Source organism: Dipteris shenzhenensis, chromosome 8 (assembly GCF_047967505.1).
Source record: "Dipteris shenzhenensis isolate YYH24624 ecotype China chromosome 8, Dip_SZ_1.0, whole genome shotgun sequence".
NCBI classification, from domain to species: domain Eukaryota; kingdom Viridiplantae; phylum Streptophyta; class Polypodiopsida; order Gleicheniales; family Dipteridaceae; genus Dipteris; species Dipteris shenzhenensis.
In genome coordinates, this window is record NC_141603.1 from 18,265,539 (window position 1) to 18,284,235 (window position 18,697).

Here is an 18,697-nt window from a genome sequence, read left to right on the forward strand (position 1 = left end):
TCACACACACGCACACACACACACACACACACAGAAGCCATTTAACTAAGAAAGAGGAAGAGAATGTACAAGGGATGGATAAGGAGAGAGTGTGCAATACTATTGTGGTTTGTGAGGTTGTAGGGGAGGGGGGAGAGAGAGAGAGAGACACACACACACACGTCATTTAGCTAAGAGAGAGTATAATGGATGGATAAAGAGAGAGTGTGCACAACTATTGTGGTATGTGAGGTTCTAGAGGTATGCGAGAGAGACAAAGAGGCATTTGTGAGGTGATAGGAGGCAAGGGAGGAGGTAATGAGGGAGAAATGTGGGAGAAATGTGGGAGATAGATGAGTCATGACCCAATGTTTGGCTACAAACAAGGGAAGGGGGTATTGCAGCCTCCTCCCACCATGTTTCACCAACATAGTGAAGAATAGCAGATAATCATGTTGTCTCCATCCTTGGCGTGCCAATGCCTTTACAAACTGACTCTTTGGTCACTCTCGGATATGTTCAATCCAAGAAGAAGCTTGCAACTTCTTCCATGTATCTTTTACATCTTTTATGCCAAGCCATTTTTAGGATCGCCACTATCAAGAAGAAACACTCAACAAAAAGGAGGAAGCAACAACTTGAAGAGATCACAAATGAACACTCGCCGTTGTCGATTGTTACAACAAAGAAATGGGTAGGAGGTGACTTCAAAGAGGGAGCAAAAGGCATGGGCTAAGAAGGGCCTTGGGAGCTCATAGGAGGCTATGAAAACAGAGGCATGGGAGACTAAGACACATGAAAAGTCCAACTTAGAAATAGTAAGGGAGTGTGTTTGTTGAGCACACAAAGGGAGTCCCATGTTGTGATTAGTCCAACTTAGAAACAATAAGGGAGTGTGTTCCTTGAGTGCACTGTAGGAGAAGAGAGACCCGCCAAGAGTAGGACAAGAGCACAATAGTTCGATTGGAAGGATGAGCACAAGAGGCTAGTGGCTCTGGTGGAACAAGTTGCAAGTATGAGAGATGGGGGGGTTTCTAACCACCCCATTGCTATTGCTACAATTTGAAGCTCCATACTACAAATCTTGATGTTGCTCGCCAAACAAGCCATCATTTGGATTTACCTATATGCCATGTTTTCAAGAAATTGCCATAAGTTTTGCAGCCATACATATGCCGAGTTGATGTCATTGCTTGCTGCCTAGCAATAAGAATATGATGTCATTGCCTGTTGCCTACCATAAGTTGGTAGCAATACAGATCCAAAGTTACATTGCCCAAGCAAGAAACTCAAGGGGGTTGCCAACCCACAACCAACTCATTACACTTAAAATGTCAAGAGGGGTGTTTCCAAAGGGGCTTCTCCATGCAACAAAGAAAGTGAAAAAACAACAAGGTAGAGGGATCGAAGAGGTTGAGAGGAGAAAGGGGGGAAGCTAATGTAGAGGGATCGATGAGGTTAAGAGGAGAAGGGGGGAAGCTAATAAAGTAAAAAGGTAACAATAATTGCAAATAAGGACAAAGTAGTCTACCAAGAAGATGGCTCCCAAGGTGGTAATCCAAGAAGGCAACAATGATTGCAAATAAGAACAAAGTTGTCTACCAAGAAGATGGCTTCCAAGGTCAAGAAAACTAAAATATTACACTCATGAAATAGGAGGCTAGGAGGGGGAGTAAAAACTCAACCTTGTCCCAAGTCATTAGAAAATCTACACCTATAGATGCACAACGTGGGTACAAACTACATCATGAAGTGGTAAAAAACAATAGCTACCCAAAAGAATGAAGTAATGATTGTGCTCAATGGCCTACTTAAATGTTGTTGCCAAGAAGATTCAACAAAGGAAATATCACAATAGGAGGGTTGTCAACATCAAGAAGATGATGCAGTCCTTTTATTTGATTCATTATGAGGGTCCGAGGTATTTAGTGGAATTAGTCTTAAGTCTAATACCATTAGGTCCAAAAGACTAATTTTTCTAAATACCTTAGCCTCTGAAGGGGCCAAGATATTTAGTCAAATTAGTCTTAAGTCTAGATACCATTAGGTCCATATGGGCATAAGGATGCTACTTTCAAAACTCAATTGGAGCATTAGAAACTCTTAGTTATGCCTTTCGGTTAACTAATCCCCTGAATACTTTTAGGATAATGATAAATCGTATATTTCTCAAACATCAAGATTGTGTAGTATTCTTTGATCGTACACTAGTCTTTAGTAAAGACATAGAAAAACACAAGAAACATTTGGAGCTAGCCTTTAACCTCTTGAAGGAGAATCAAATATATCTTAATCCTTAAAAGAGTAGTTGTTTTCAAGGACCGATAAAATACTTTTTTAGCTGATAGAATCTGAGTAGAACCCAAAAAGATAGATATGTATAGTCACATGGCCTAGACCGATGGGATATACATGAGTTGAGATCACTTTGGAGTTATGCATCTTCTATAGGAACTTCATCACGAAGTTTGCCTTTATTGCACATCCATTGACAAAACTTATTGGGATTATAGTAACATTTTCATTGGACTGAATGATAGGATAGATCTTTTAAAGCTTTGAAAGAAGCTCTTATAAAAGATCTTGTGTTATAGCTACCATATATCTCTAAACCATTTTCAGTAGTTGTAATCGATGCTAGTGGTTATGGGATTAGATAGTTCTTATGCAAGATGAGAATCATCTTATAGATGACACTCAATGGGCACTCAATGTATGCATGAACGGTTCTTTCAAGTTTTTGTCAACGTCATCAGTTCCTATAATCAAATGTGCAAATGAGATCAACTACTACAACCTAAGCAAGAGGTATGTAATGGGAATTATACTTCTTGCATTACTTGCTTAGGGTATTATAGTCTTGTATACCATGGCAAAGTACTCCATGGAACTGCACGGGATGTGGTGGGGACTCTAGATAATAGTTTGTGTGAATTAGTTGGGGATTCTTAACTAAGCTTGTGTTTTGACATGGTAGATGGTCAATGATTTCGTATTGATATGGATGTCTCTAGTGTTATTGGTATTATGTTTTATTATTGTATGTTACATGCAATTATATTAGAATTGTTGATTTAGTTATTCTTCCGATTGATTGTCATTGAGGAAATTCCATCTTGAGTACATGAATCAAACATATGATGAGGTATTTGAGATAGTGCAAGGAAAATAATTGAGGTGTCACATGATGGACATTATGTGGTGGGCTAGCTCTTGTATTTGCATTGTTATTTTATGTCATGGCGATGTTTAATAATGAGGATAATGAAGGGACATAAATCCTTTTCAAAAAATTAAGCCCTATGGGCTATGTAAAAGTATCCTAAATAAAGGGATAGTTTTGGACATGATTATTTTGTTTCTATGTGTTGCAATGGAAAGATCTTACATCCTATACATGGAGAAGCATGAGCTACCAATCTAGGGGGGAGATTCTACCCAGTCGGTGGCACCATCCTCTCGTTATGATCTTGGTTCTTCTGGTTAATCAAGTGGTGTTTTGTGTATTTTATTAAAATCTCAAATATTTGGTTATAGACTCAGTCATCATTAGTACCCATGCAAGACCGACCTTGTATAGACTCAGCAAGTACCCTTGCAAAATCACGTAGTATAGGTGAACATAAAGTACAAAACAAATGTAAAAATGAAGCGGCCAAGATGGACTAGGAAGAATGTAAGGAACTAAAGCTCAACATTAGCATCATGAGTAGTTGTTATGACTAGCCCCTTATTGTTGCACGGAGTTTTTGTCAAGAAATTCAAGGACCCCTTACTGTGTATGCCCTATTCGTAGAGTACCAAGATGTGTTCACAGCATGGAACTATGTAGACTTAAGAGGTGTACCTCTTGAGATCTATTATCACCAGAATGCATTTTTCTTGTGCCTTATGCCAAACTCGTGTAGCAGTAGAGGTGTAGGCTGAACCCAAGAGTTACACCAACTCTTTTGAAGATTCACATGTGCCATTGATTGGATTAATTGACCATTCCCTATCATGGTAGTACCCGAAACAAATGGTAATCTCTCTGTCAATGTGGACTACAAGATGTTGAATGCGTACACTGTATCAGATACATTCCCAATTCCATTCAAAAATTGCATCTTAGATCAGGTAACATGATATAAGAAATATCCTTTATGGATGAATATATTGGATACAATCATATTTCTTGGAAGGACAAGCTTCATCACATAATGGTGAGCCTATACCTACAAAGCGATATCATTTGGGTTGAAGATGCACCCTCCACTTTTTAATGGTTCATAATAGAAACATTTAGAGAATACCACATTGAAATTTTAGCAACATGTTTGGATGACTTCTATGCACCCCACCATTGATATACAATTTGTCCTTAGATAAACTATTCCACCAATGTTGAGAGACAGGTATATGCTTACACCTCACAAAATTTGGTTGCATCTAGAATATTGTTTGAAACATCTTTTTTCTTAAGAAGGGATTATGAATGAGAGGGCAAATATTGCTTTAATGTTACAAGGATGCAAGCCGGTTTACATGCAAACATTCGTTTACGAGCTTCATTGGCTTCTACTGATAGTTTATATATGGACACATATAAATACTTGTTCTCAGATTAGGAAATGTGCACCTACAAGGCAAGGTGGGGTGTGTATGCAAGGTTCAATCTTTACTCTCCCTAATTACTAAACATGATATTAGAATCTTGTGTGAGGTTTGAATTTATATGCAATTACTTGAACTTCACTAATCATTTTTAAGCGTAGTAAGCACAATGGTATCTTTTACTTCAAATTTCTACCAAGTGGACTTTCCATTAAAAGGGCTTCCCAACTCCTTCAACTTCACTTTGAGATTGGACCTTGTCACATCATCATTGTTGCGTACTAGCCTTCTAGCGTAATGATGTTTGACATGTTAATATCGATGCCTATTGTGATCCCAACATCAAGATCCTTAACAAGTCATCCTTCTACCACATCAATGTCATCAAACTAGATCTATATGCCAGTGGCAAACCTTTTTATTATCAATCTAATGATGGTCTATCAAACTAGAGATAGATCATAATCATTAACATAATATCACCCCAAAGAATATCATGTCTATTACATCTCTTCCTTTGTCATATTCTAAGGCTCTATCATCAAGTGTGATCCTCTAAAAAAGAAAGCAAATTAAAACGCGAAAACGTGAAACACGTGATATCTTTCTTGCATTATTTATATTAGGACCAACAAAATGAAGCCAAAATAATTATTATCACAAGGCAACACATAATGTCTATTGGGACATGCTTTGCTCTACAAATGTTCCAATTGGTATCTTTCCTACAAGGTAAATAAAGAACAACATTTATAAGAGATTGATTGAATAATTTCATAATTTTATTTCTAGGACTCCAATAACTTGAAAGGCCACAATGCCCATTGAAGCTCATGTCCATGATGCTCATAACTTCGAATCTTGGATAACTCCCGCTCATCACAGTGGAAAATTGATTGGTTGCACATTGGGCAACCAAAGGCTAATCATATTAAACTACACCATACATAGAAACACTGAGTGACCAACATTGGTCAAATCACACACATTATTTGACGTGCTTTCTTTCAAAGGTATAAACCCATGATTGGGTCCTTTACTTTCATCAATTCGATTCTAATTCATATGGTCAATAGTTTCTAGTGATGATAGCAATATAATCGTCAACAAGAGCATTTGGAAGCATTGGTTGAGTTGATTCTTTAATCCTCTATACAACAATATAGTGAAGTAGCAATGAGGTTATGTCCAACTAATGAACAAAAAGGGGTTTAATGCACATTTGTGTAAAGACGAGCATTTTGTCAAAAAAACAACTTCCATTCTTCTATTTTACACTAGTTTAAGTTTTTCCATATGGGCATAAGAAGGCACGTGTCAACTCTCCATTTAGAGAACTTTATGATATCTTGTGAGCATAGTGGCAAACACATTTCTGGCGACACACAAACTTGGGTGGTGTCAAATTGGGGACTTGTGTTGAGCAGCATGTCACTTGACTTCCCAATTTTGGTGCAATTTGTGTGTCATTTATTAAGAATACATAATCAAAAGATGTGTATTAAGTGTGAAAGCACATCCTTATTACAACACAAAAGATATGCATCCATCATGAAATCACCTCATTAGATTCCATTTTCATCAATGTAAAGCCAAAAGGGACTAAGATGAATATAGAAAAATAAAGTATTCATTCCAAGTACACTAGTAAGCACATGAAGCAAAAGGCTACAAAATATCTTTTTGCAAGCTTGAAGCCAAATAATGATAGAAAGATAGATAGATAGAGTAATTTCATCATGGATTCAATCAAGGTGATTCCATATATGCAAAAAGAATTCCAAAGAGAGGCCTCAGCAAAGCAACAACCAAATATTTTAGGATGTGGTAGTAGGCTGCATTGAGTTATGATCTGCATCATAGTTCGTCCCGAAAGCAAAAGTGATCAAAACTCTTAGCAAAATACACACACACAAGCTTGAAGCCAAATAATTATAGATAGATAGATAGAGTAATTTCATCATGGGTTCAATCGAGGTGATTCTACATATGCAAAAATAATTCCAAAGAGAGGCCTCTTTAGCAAAGCAACAACGAGATATTTTAGGATGTGGTAGTAGGCTGCATTGAGTTATGATATGCATTGTAGTTCGTCCATGAAATTATGAGGATTTGTTGCTAGATATCTCATGTGCTTAATCACGCATAGATATACATAGTTAATGCACAAGATGAATTCTCTAAAAGTAGTTTAGGTCATTTGGGGCCATTTGGGAAAGCATGCAAAGGTCTTCATGAACCACCTCTACCAAGAGGATAAGTTTTCTTTAAGGAGTGGAGCAACTCCCATTCTTGTCAAAATCCCTCACAAGGTTGAGGTGGCAATTTCAACCTCAACCTTGAGTTATTTATTGGCGCTCTCTTATAGGAGCTTGATTTTACCCTATTTTTGGTATTTGTTTTCTAATGCCTCGCGTGATGCACATCTCCCTTGAGCTTTGCTCTTGAAGTTTTTCTTTCATACCTAATACAAGTCTTCTTTTTTAAATATAAAAAACTAGGTCCAATTTATGTCCTCACTGATTAACAATGTAATTTGGAACAATTAGATTTACATGAAGATCCTTTGTCTTACTCAGGCACACAATTCTCTATATTATAAATCAATTCAAACATTCAATCCACAAGAAGACATGGATATATTTTTTGAAACAAATATCTCACACTTTCAATTTTAATATTTCAAGGATATAAAAGAGGGTTTTTAAACACATTATGAGAACCTGAACACGTGACAACTACCAAAATCAAAGCCATACAAAATTAGAAATTCAATCAAAAGCCAACTCCTTATCTCAAGAGGTGAGAAAAATTCATATTATGATTAGCTTTTTAAAAAATTAGTATCACCTATGATGCATTATGAATAGCACCTATAACCATGTATAGTTTGGTGCAAAATCATAAACAAAAAATCACATAAAAAATCCAGAGACCTATAAGAGAGAAAACTGAGAAAGATGGAGCTACAAGAGAACTTGAATTTGTGAAAATGTACCATCTAGTTGAAACAAACATATCTCGCACATTATATTGGTAAGAAGTCATGGATGAGGAACATGATGCCCTGTCAAAGATGAAAGGACATTTGCTAAAAACAGAATATAAATCTATCGATACGGGGAGATATAGATTAGCTATATCCACTGATAAAAAGAAATCAAAGTGGATGCTATGAATCAAAATGAATCTTGATAGTTTAGATCATGTGGTATAAAGTGAGATCACCCTCCAAGAGTTACGATGAGCTTCTTCTAGAAGGAAGAAGCTTTAGAGAATAGCTTACAGGCAACAGCAGAACAAACAAAAGAGGACAGAAAGAGGTGGGGGCGAGAGAAGCACAACAGAGGGAGGCATTATTTTACCAAAAATGCTGTCCCCCCCTTCTCTCCCCTACCCCCCAGTAAATCAACAGACTTAGATTCATGATGCAAGTAGACATGGAACAAGACCATTGACACCCATGAAAATAACACAAACTTGGAATCATGATGCAAGAAGACATGGAACTAAAATCCTCAGCGAACAAAGAACACTGACACCCATCTAGCTCCACACACAAAAATAAAAGATGGGTGCAAAGAGTCAGCCATATCAAGGCCACCGTCACCTGATCTTTCAGACATTTTCAGAACAATCAGGCAGTAAAATCAATATCTTTAATGATTAAGTGGATCGAGATACAAATTTCCTGGAGAGGTAAGCTACACTATAAAAAATGGAATGTTATTGGCTCAACAAACCCAAAGCTCTTCAATGCTAGCGGGAGAACGAAGAAGCTGGAGCAACTGCAGATGCTGCCACAACACCATTCGCCAACATATAGCTACGTACAGATAGTTGCTTTGTTGTTTCAATTATTTGTTCATACCTGCAACCAACAAACAATTTTTTTAACAATGCACACAAGAACCCATGATGGTAGCATGCCTGCAATCATAGTATACTCAGTCAAAAACATAACTCCAAACGCACCCAATGTATCCATGATGCTAGGAGTATTAAGTAGACAAGAAAATTTTTATTATCAATGCACACAAGACATCCATGATGGTAGGACTTATTTCATTATTTATTACTTCTTGTTCCTGCAATCACAGAGTACTCAGTCAATAACGTAATTCCAAATGCACCCAATGTGTCCATGATGGTAGGAGTATGTACGTAATACATTTCTCTAGACGAGAACCCTAAGGTTGAACATCAACCAGACAATGCAAACTGTCGATCAGCTATTTACTCATTACTGCTATAGTTGCGACTGAACATGTTCAATTGCATCTGAAAATCTTTGGATCATTTACAACTGTGACACCATTGCAGACCTCTTCATAGCAGTTTCTACCAAAGCCCAACAAGAGGAGGGGCAACCCCAGCCATGGTAACGGCTATAACTTTAGGAGTACATAATCTACCTATTCAATCGTTTATTTATTTCATCAATATCAACATACCCACGAGTTGGAAACATACCTTCAATGATTTCAATAACACAGTTTTAAAACATTAATCTGAATAGGGTTTGAAAGACCATATCAAAAACCACTTACTGAACTACAGATACTTCAGCTGAGGCCCTGGTCATCAAAATAGATCTCGCACTCATGTATATGCTGTGTCTAGAATTATATATACCTTCATAAGACTAAAATATACAAATTAACTTTTTTTATAAAACAAGCGAAAAAACAAAAGAAAGAAAGGACTTTGTAAGTTTATTCAAGATTATGAGTAAATGAGAAAAATAAAAATAACTTAGTAAGCAAATCTACGCTTAGGTTCCCCTCAGTACCCAAGCATAAGCTGCCATCTGGATTTTGAAAGATTCCGGAATCTCTTGGGTCAAATTAGACCAACAATTAACACACTACACTTGAAAGCAATTTACTTGCAATAGACGTGACTGTGTGAGAGCATCTCACTTCGGTTTGATAATACTGTCAGATATACATGGGTTGATACCTGCACTCAGGGACTGTAAATTGCTACACAAAATTATAGCTCCAGGTATTAAGTATGGGGGCTTTCCCAATGCAAAGGAGAAGCAGAGGCACGACAAGAAGGATCTCTGTTATCACTTCCATGAGCATGGCTATGATAAGCCACGTTGTCCCCCTTTGAATCCCCCAGCTAGTGCAGCCCATCACAACCTCCCTTCCATCAGGACTGCTGCAGCACCAGGAGCAGTCTCACGAGTGATAGAAACTCAGCCAAACACACAGCCTCTAGGACAACCAATCAGAGAAGTTGTTATATGTTATGGACAGGTAGGGCCAATACCCTTTTTGATAGTGGCACTAGAAGGAGTTTCTTGATAACATGGTGGTTGCAAATCTCAATCTTCCCATAGAACAGTCAGCCAAGGTAGCTCAAGCTGCACAGTGCGTTCAGGCATACTCAGCAACCAGTTGGCACCAGAGCAGTATCACAGGAAATCGAGCTTCACATTAGTGGGATGGCAGAGAAGAGAACCTTCAATTAGGCCCAATTAACATCATCTTAAGTGCACTGTGGCTTGCCAACCACAAAGAAGTACTCAATCGGTGAGACTGCACCATTCAATTGTAAGATACAGACAGGAAGTCCTGGCGGTTTCCCTGAACTCACCCAAAAAAGCTCATAGCCAGCTATCGATGACCAAAGATGAGCCTTTGGGCTATTGGAAATGGCAGAAGATGATGGACGACATGTTCGCTAGCGATGGGAGTCGGGGGTATAAGCTGGATCTCGAGAGATCATGTTGCAAGTATCAGTCCTCCAGTCTACTGTTTCCACATTACAGGTACCATCTTGCCCTCTATCCCAGTCTCAGAAGAAGGGGGTGACGAGGGCATCTCAGGCTGTGGCCATCTGCCTAACCTGAGGGCCAGTCCTGGACCAGCAGCACAGGAGAGACCAGCCAGCAGATATGAGGTGCAACAACAGCAGAACACTGGCATGATCCAATGTGGGTAGTCCATAGCAGTGGGAGGCATTCAAAAGACCCAGGAGGGCCAGCAACCTTTACAGGCTCAGATTCTTCACATCAAGTTGAGTCATTTGGACAGACTACCGAGCAGAGCAAATGACAACAACAGATCGCCATATGTTTCAAAGACACCAAGATCTTGGTTGGGCCCGCACAGAGCTCAAATCACTCATGGCTGATAGTAGATACTTGACTGAATCCCCTCAAGGGCCAGCCACACATATTCACAATGTGTTTCTGTTTTCAGCTTCAAATTTAGATTCCATCAGATTGTTAGGAGTGTGTGAGACACTCTTGTTTGTCTACCAGGAGTTTTTAATCATGATGTATTTCAAAGTTGTCTCGTGGGTCTTTTAGGCCTTCCGTAGGCATCTGTGAAAGTGCCTGATCACTATCCACTTTCAAGTCTAAGTCATATAAGCGGTGTAAAATTTAGAAGTATAAAAAGGTGGATAGAATTGAATTTGATAAACTCCACTTACACATTAGTATGTTGTGTCCCCATGACCACGGTCCCCATGTTGGAATCAATCATGGCATCAAGACGAGCATTCCGTATGAGGTTGACGATCCATCGCTCAGCATCATCATAGTTCATGTTCAGCTTTTGAGACAGCATGCTGCAAAAGATGTAAAAACGATACCAGTATTGCATTAAAGATATAACAAAAATGAGAAAAATAATAATGCCACATTTTAAATACACATAATTCCAATGGCCATAAAAGATAAATGGCAAATCAAGTAGCAGGATTGTTGATGACGACTTATTAATGTATAACATGCTGCTATCATATTCTTCAGGACAGGCATAATAGCAAGCAAATATACATAAATAATCAACTCAAGCTGCACTCTCCATATCACATTGGCTGATTCTTGAGTCAGCATATGAAAATTGCATCCAGCATGTGGACACCTAACACATTTCCGAACTTACAATAGCTTTCACCATGCACATGATGTTATAGGCTAAAAGTTTCGTTGACCAGGGTCCTGTTGAGTGTACCAAAAGCATTTAGCTCTCGCCAGAAAAAATCTTATCCCAAGCCTTAGCCATTTTGTGGGATCTACTCGCATTAACATCTACGATGAAAGTAAAAAGGACAATGGTAGCATGCCCCATCACAGCCATGATTCCTTTGGATGGTAGCCAGACCATGCCATGACACATTTTGGTGCAGTAAAAGTTGGCATGGAAAAAAAGTTATACCTTCATTAAACTGATTTTTATTGCCACACGTACTCTTTTCTGTGAAAGAGGAAATTCCATGTTTTATCATATGTGAAGTATGCTTCCAGAAGAGATGAAATAGAAGGGGGTGTGCCTTGGCCCCAAAACATCCTTGAAGTATTGATCTATGAGGCCAAAAAAGTTGATGTTACATCTATTCCTTTCAACAGGTACCAGCGCCTCACTACATGTATATATAAGACTAGAATATATACGATCCTAAAAATAGCCCATGCAGAAGCAGGGTGGAAGCAGGGGGTTTTTGGGAAACATGAAAGCAAGGAGAAAAGAACAGGTGTGTGCACGTGCATGCGGACAAGCTAACCCTAAGGGGGAAAACTCTAATTTAAACATTCATCAGGACTAGGGCTACTACTCCATGCATGCACCTTGTTGTGTACGGACATACGGCTATCCGTACCGCCGTACGGACACCGTACAGGCATCCGTACTGTACGGACGTCGCCGTACGAACTCCGTCAGGGAGCTGCGTCAGGGAGTGCATTTCGAAATTTTGTTTTGGATCTGTACTCTGCACAGGTACAGCAGGTACAATGGTACCCTGCACGAGTACACAGGTACAGAAAGTACAGAAGTTTTGGATCTGTACCCTGCACAGGTACAGCAGGTACAATGGTACCCTGCACAAGTACACAAATACAGAAAGTACAGCAGTTTTTCTTTGGGGAAATAAGAAAAAGAGAGAGCATTCCCAGCTGTTCAGTTCTTAAAACTGTGTGTTGAAGGTACAGCAAGTACCCTCCTGTCCCTCGTGCTTGAGGTGACTAGTACCACAGTGTGTGGTGGTTGCACAGTTATCTTGTTTCGGGAAGGTAATGCCTTGATATTGCAGAGGGCTTTTATGCTTTTGCTGAGTGCAAATCTCAGCTTTTGGGTGACATTTTCAAAGGGCTTTTGCCTGGAAGCTTATGCAGTGTATGCCTTGAGGCAGTGTGGAGCCAGGGAGCCCACATTGGTCTTGTTTCCGCAGTGTATTCAGTGACATTTCTGCAGGTCACATTTTGTGTACGACACCTTGAAAAATCTCAGTTGAGCCACGCTTCGCCAGGGCGCATTGAGTTTACTCGGTCCCTAACTGTCCATCGTTGACAGTGCTCAAAAGATTTTCTCTTCAGTGTTTGTACGTTGGGATCTGTGTTGTTACTGTGTACACAGGGCTGTTTATGCATTGCATTGTCAGGTGAAAGTGCCAGGAGAGCGCTGTATTTTGTATGCTACCTCAGTGTTGAGGTGTTTTTCACTTGGCACAGGTGTCAAATCAAGGGGCTTTTGCCCAGATTTTGCTTGAGAGCACTTAAGTTACTGTTTGAGACCTTCAGATGCCTTTTATCCCCTTGGCAGAAGGGTGATTGCTTGAGATTTGTCCCATTTTCTGTTGCAAGTTTGTGACAGGCTGAAGTGTCTGGAGCCTCTTTTCAGTGAACAAAACAATGTATGACAAGTGGTTTATGCATATAAAATCAGTGCAATACCTCATCTGAGGTGGGAGAAGTGTCCAAGACAGCAGTGTTTTGTGCTTTGTCAGCTGATGATGCACTGTTAAAGCACTTGTGGAACAGCTGCAGCATTCTGAAATTACTGTTTTATGCCTATTTGAGCACGGTACAGTGTGTCAGAAGGTACGGTAACTGGAGGGAAATTTTCTGTTTTGCTGCAGATTTTTTGACAGTAAAAACAGCACTATTGTGAGTGCTCCTGGCTCTTGATAGAGCAGGTTTTTCTGAGAAATCAGAATTTTATTCAGTCATTTTTTGACTTACAGGGAGTCAGGTACTTTCCTTATCTGATATGGCATCAGGGGGAAGTGAATCATCAATTCTGAACATAAAGAAATTGGAAGGGGCACACAATTATGCATTATGGGCAGAACAGTGTTTGAATGTACTTCTGCTAAAGAAGATTTCTAAGCCCATAAGGGTGAAGGGTGTCAAGCCATCTGGGATGTTAGATGATGAGTGGGAGGAGCTAGATTTGTCCGCGAGGGCTGCTATCATGCTTACTCTCAGTGATTCTCTTGTGTTCAATGTTCAGGCTGAAAAGACCTCTTATGGCCTATGGCAGAGGCTAGCAGAGTTGTATGACCAAAAGAGTTCAGCTAGTAAGGTGTATTGGTTGAAGAAGCTGGTTGATCTTCGCATGAAGGAAGGTGCAGCTATGACCTCACACTTGAGTGAGTTCAATGCCATCTTTACACAGCTGATTGCACAGGGGTTGAACCTTGATGAGGAGTTCAACGCTACTTTCTTGTTGTGTACCCTCCCTGAGAGTTGGGACACTTTCAAGAAAGTAGCCTTGAACTCCTCATCAAGGTTCAACCCCTGTGCAATCAGCTGTGTAAAGATGGCATTGAACTCACTCAAGTGTGAGGTCATAGCTGTACCTTCCTTCATGCGAAGATCAACCAGCTTCTTCAACCAATACACCTTACTGGCTGAACTCTTTTGGGCATACAACTCTGCTAGCCTCTGCCATAGGCCATAAGAGGTCTTTTCAGCCTGAACATTGAACACAAGAGAATCACTGAGAGTAAGCATGATAGCAGCCCTCGCGGACAAATCTAGCTCCTCCCACTCATCATCTGACATCCCAGATGGCTTGACACCCTTCACCCTTATGGGCTTAGATGGCTTGACACCCTTCACCCTTCCTTCGCATGAAGGAAGGTACAACTATGACCTCAAACTTGAGTGAGTTCAATGCCATCTTTACACAGCTGATTGCACAGGGGTTGAACCTTGATGAGGAGTTCAAGGCTACTTTCTTGTTGTGTACCCTCCCTGAGAGTTGGGACACTTTCAAGACCACCCTGTCTAATTCAAATGTCACTCTTATATATGCTGATGTAGAGAGCTCTCTCCTTATGGAGGAGATGAGCAGGAAGAATAATGCGGGCAGCAAGTCTTCAAATGCTTTGCAGGTACTTTGCAGGTACAGTAAAGAGGCAGGACTCAGCAGAAGGGGAGATCTGCTAGTAAGTCCAAATCCCGCAATCAGTCCCGTGGCAAAAAGGATATTGAATGCTTTTATTGTGGCAAGAAGGGACATGTGAAGTCTAAGTGCTTCAAGTTTATATGGGATCAGAAAGCCAAGAAGGCTGAGGCAAAGGATGCAGGCAGTGGAAGCAAAGGCAAAGGCAAGGCCAAGGTAGATGACTTGGATGCAGTGAATGTTGCAGCAGAGGACAGTGACAGTGACAGACATGATGTTTTATGCTCTTCTGCTGTAATTGCACATACTTTGGTTATTGATGGCCATGACATGCACACCTGGCTCTTGGATTCAGGTGCTTCTTTTCATGTTACTCCTCATAGGGAGTGGTTTACTTCCTACACAGGTACTCATGGAGTTGTTCACCTTGGGAACAACTATGCATATCAGATTGCAGGGATTGGCAGTATACAGATAGTATTCCCTGATGGACGCATATTTATGCTTGATGGTGTTCGCCATGTGCCGCAAATCAAGAAAAATCTGATTAGCACTGGCTTGTTGGATGACAGTGGTTACCACACCACATTTGGGGATTCCAAATGGGTGATTACTGATGGCCAGGTTGTAGTGGTTGAGGGTTATAAGAGTGATACCTTGTACCCTCTTTATGTTTCCAGTGTAGGTAATCATGTTGTTGCCATAACCGAGCTGCCAAAGGTTTCATTGTGGCATAGCCGGTTGGGACACATGTCCGTTAAAGGAATGCAAGAACTGTCACGTTTGGGTTATCTGCCGTCTCTTTCATTTTCAGATTTGCCTACTTGTGATCATTGCATATTTGGCAAGCATTCTATGACTCCTCATAAGAGGAGAACTCCCCAAAATAGAGCACCGCTTGATCTAGTGCACACTGATTTGTGTGAGATGCCACAGTTATCACTAGGGGGTGCAAAGTATTTCATTACTTTTATTGATGATGCCACACGCAAAGTGTGGGTCTATTTCTTGAAGCATAAGAGCGATGCCTTAGATGCTTTCAAGAAGTTTGTCGCTCAGGTTGAGAATCGGACAGGTCGCAGGCTGAAATGCCTCAGATCCGATAATGGGGGTGAGTATGTGTCAAATGCTTTTGTACAGTTTTGCGAAGCTAAGGGCATTAAACAGGAACTCACAGCCCCTCATAATGCATCTCAAAATGGTGTGAGTGAGCGGATGAATCGAACTATTCAGGAGAAGGTTCGATGTATGTTGTCTTATGCTGCATTGCCCCATGGCTTTTGGGCAGAAGCCGTGCAAACAGCAGTTCACATAATTAACAGGTCGCCGAACAAGGCTTTGGAGTCGAAAGTGCCAGAGGAGGTGTGGTCTGGCAAGCCACCTTCATATAAGCACTTACGTGTGTTTGGCTGCGAGTGCTTTGCTCATATACGCAAAGAACTGCGCACCAAACTGGAGCCAAAGTCTTCCAGATGCATCTTTATGGGTTATGGTGACGAAGGTGAAATGGGGTACAGGTTATGGGATCCCGTTAAATGGAAGATTTTACGAAGCAATGATGTCATCTTTAAAGAGGATAGTGTACACAAAGAACCCGTGCAACCTGTGGAATACAGGAGGGTTATTTATGATGATGTCGGACAGCAAAGAATGCCCATTTATATGCAGCAGCAGGCTGCTGCAGATAACCCTGTTCAAGAGGGTATACAGGCTGAAAATCAGCCAGATAATTTTGCCAATGATGCACCACAGGATATGCCAACAAATGGGGCTGTAGAACAGCCAAATATGGTGGTACAGCCACCCGTCATGCATGACGAACAGGCTAGACAGCAGCCTAATCCGGATCATTTTGTTAGGAGGAGCACCCGTGTACAACGGCCTCCTGACAGGTTTGTTCCAGGAGCCAATAATGTGGCTGATTTTATTATGCTGACAGATTGTGGTGAGCCTTCCAGCTTCAAGGAAGCTATGGGAAGAACAGAGAAAAGGAAGTGGGAGAAAGCCATGCAGTCAAAAATGGACTCCCTACTTCAAAATGATACATGGGACTTGGTGCAGCTACCTGCAGGCAGAAAGGTTTTGCCATGCAAGTGGGTTTACAAAGTCAAAGTGGATTCAAATGCTTTACCGAGGTATAAGGCCAGATTGGTTGCCAAGGGATTTAAGCAGGAGAAGGGCATTGACTTTGATGAGATTTTTTCCCCTGTAGTCAAGATGACTACTTTGAGAGCAGTGTTAGCTCTTGTTGCTCATGAGGACATGGATTTATGTCAGATGGATGTGAAGACTGCTTTTCTTCACGGAGATCTCCATGATGAGATCTATATGAGTCAGCCAGAGGGATATGCTGTTAAAGGGAAAGAGCAGCTTGTGTGTAAGCTCAAGAGGAGCTTGTATGGACTCAAGCAGGCGCCAAGAGAATGGTACAAGAAGTTTGATGCCTTCATGCAGTCCCAAGGGTATCATAGGTGTGAGACCGATCATTGCTTGTACACCAAACGGGCAAAGGATGGCAGTTTGATGCTACTCATTCTATATGTGGATGACATGCTGATTGCCAGTAAATCTCAGCATGAGATTAGTGCTTTAAAGAAACAACTGCATAAGTCTTTTGACATGAAAGACTTGGGTGATGCAAACCATATTCTTGGCATGCGGATTACTCGTGACAGGTCCAAGGGACTTTTGTTTCTGTCACAGAAGGAGTACATTGACAAAGTACTGCAGAGGTTTAAAATGGAGGGGGGGAAGTCTATTAGTACCCCGTTGCCTCCACATTTAAAACTCAGCAGTAAGGACAGCCCCAGATCAGATGATGATAAGGCTGAAATGGCCAAGGTTCCGTATGCATCTGCAGTTGGTTCTTTGATGTATGCCATGGTTGCCACTCGTCCGGATATTGCTTTTGCGGTGGGAGTCATCAGCAGGTATATGGCAAATCCAGGCAAGCGGCACTGGGAAGCAGTGAAAGGTGTCTTGAGGTATCTCAAGGGTACCAAAGACTTGTGCATATGCTATGGTAGGCAGGATGCATTGGTGCATGGTTTTACAGATTCAGACTATGCAGGGAATGCAGATAACCGGAAGTCTACTACCGGTTATATTTTCACATTTGCAGGAGGTGCTATATCATGGGTGTCTCGGTTGCAGAAATGCGTTGCAATGTCAACCACTGAAGCTGAATATGTTGCAGCCACTGAGGCTTGCAAGGAAGCAATATGGCTTACTCGGCTGGTGGGAGATTTGGGCACTATAGGAGATATGCCAGTTTTGCATTGTGATAGTCAGAGTGCTATCATGTTGGCAAAGAATCCGGTCTTTCATCAAAAGACCAAGCACATAGATGTGAAATATCATTTCATCAGGGATTACTGGAAGACAAGCGACTTGAGCTTGTGAAAGTGCATACTGATGATAATCCTGCAGATTTGCTCACTAAGAGCTTGCCTACAGAGCGGTTTGCACATTGCCGCCACATCATGGGATTAGGATAAGACCATTCTTATTTTATGGTCTTGTATACAGTAACTGTATATTGCTGTAATTTTTATTCTTTTCTCCCCTTTAGGCACATTGGCCTTTAGGTGGGAGGTTGTTGGGGTAAAGGCACATTGCCACCCCGTTATTAAAGATATGACACCTATGACTGTCTTAAGACAGTCATAGGGTGAAAAACCTAATCCTAATAAAACTTATGAGTTTGTGGTGTGGCTCATCACTTCACACCCACATCTATTGTGTCACTCCTCTCTCTCACTCTCTCCCCGTTGTACTTCTCCCTCTTTCCTTCCCTCTCAGCGAGGCTGTGCTAGTCAGCAGAAATATTTGTCTGTTACTTGGAAGCTGAAAATACAGAGGAGGTAATGCCCACAAGTGACCTCATGAATCATGATGCCTTTCAGGCTCCATGTGGGAAGTGCTTCTCCTCCAACTGCCATCAATGCTCCAAAAGCTTCCTTCAGGATATGCTT

The 18,697-nt window shown here is 40.8% G+C and overlaps 1 protein-coding gene across 1 annotated transcript in view; it reads right to left on the bottom strand.

Moving 5' to 3' along the window:
* Positions 1-8,042: 8,042 nt before the first annotated feature.
* Positions 8,043-18,697, bottom strand: part of EIF3E (eukaryotic translation initiation factor 3E) — a 46,157-nt gene continuing 35,502 nt past the window's right edge. The window contains exons 7-8 of the mRNA XM_087378448.1: positions 11,023-11,160; positions 8,043-8,443 (exon numbers count right to left, since the gene is read on the bottom strand). Coding sequence (XP_087234574.1) covers positions 8,332-8,443; positions 11,023-11,160 — 250 coding nt within the window. The 3' untranslated portion in view covers positions 8,043-8,331. The remainder of the gene's footprint in view (positions 8,444-11,022; positions 11,161-18,697) is intronic.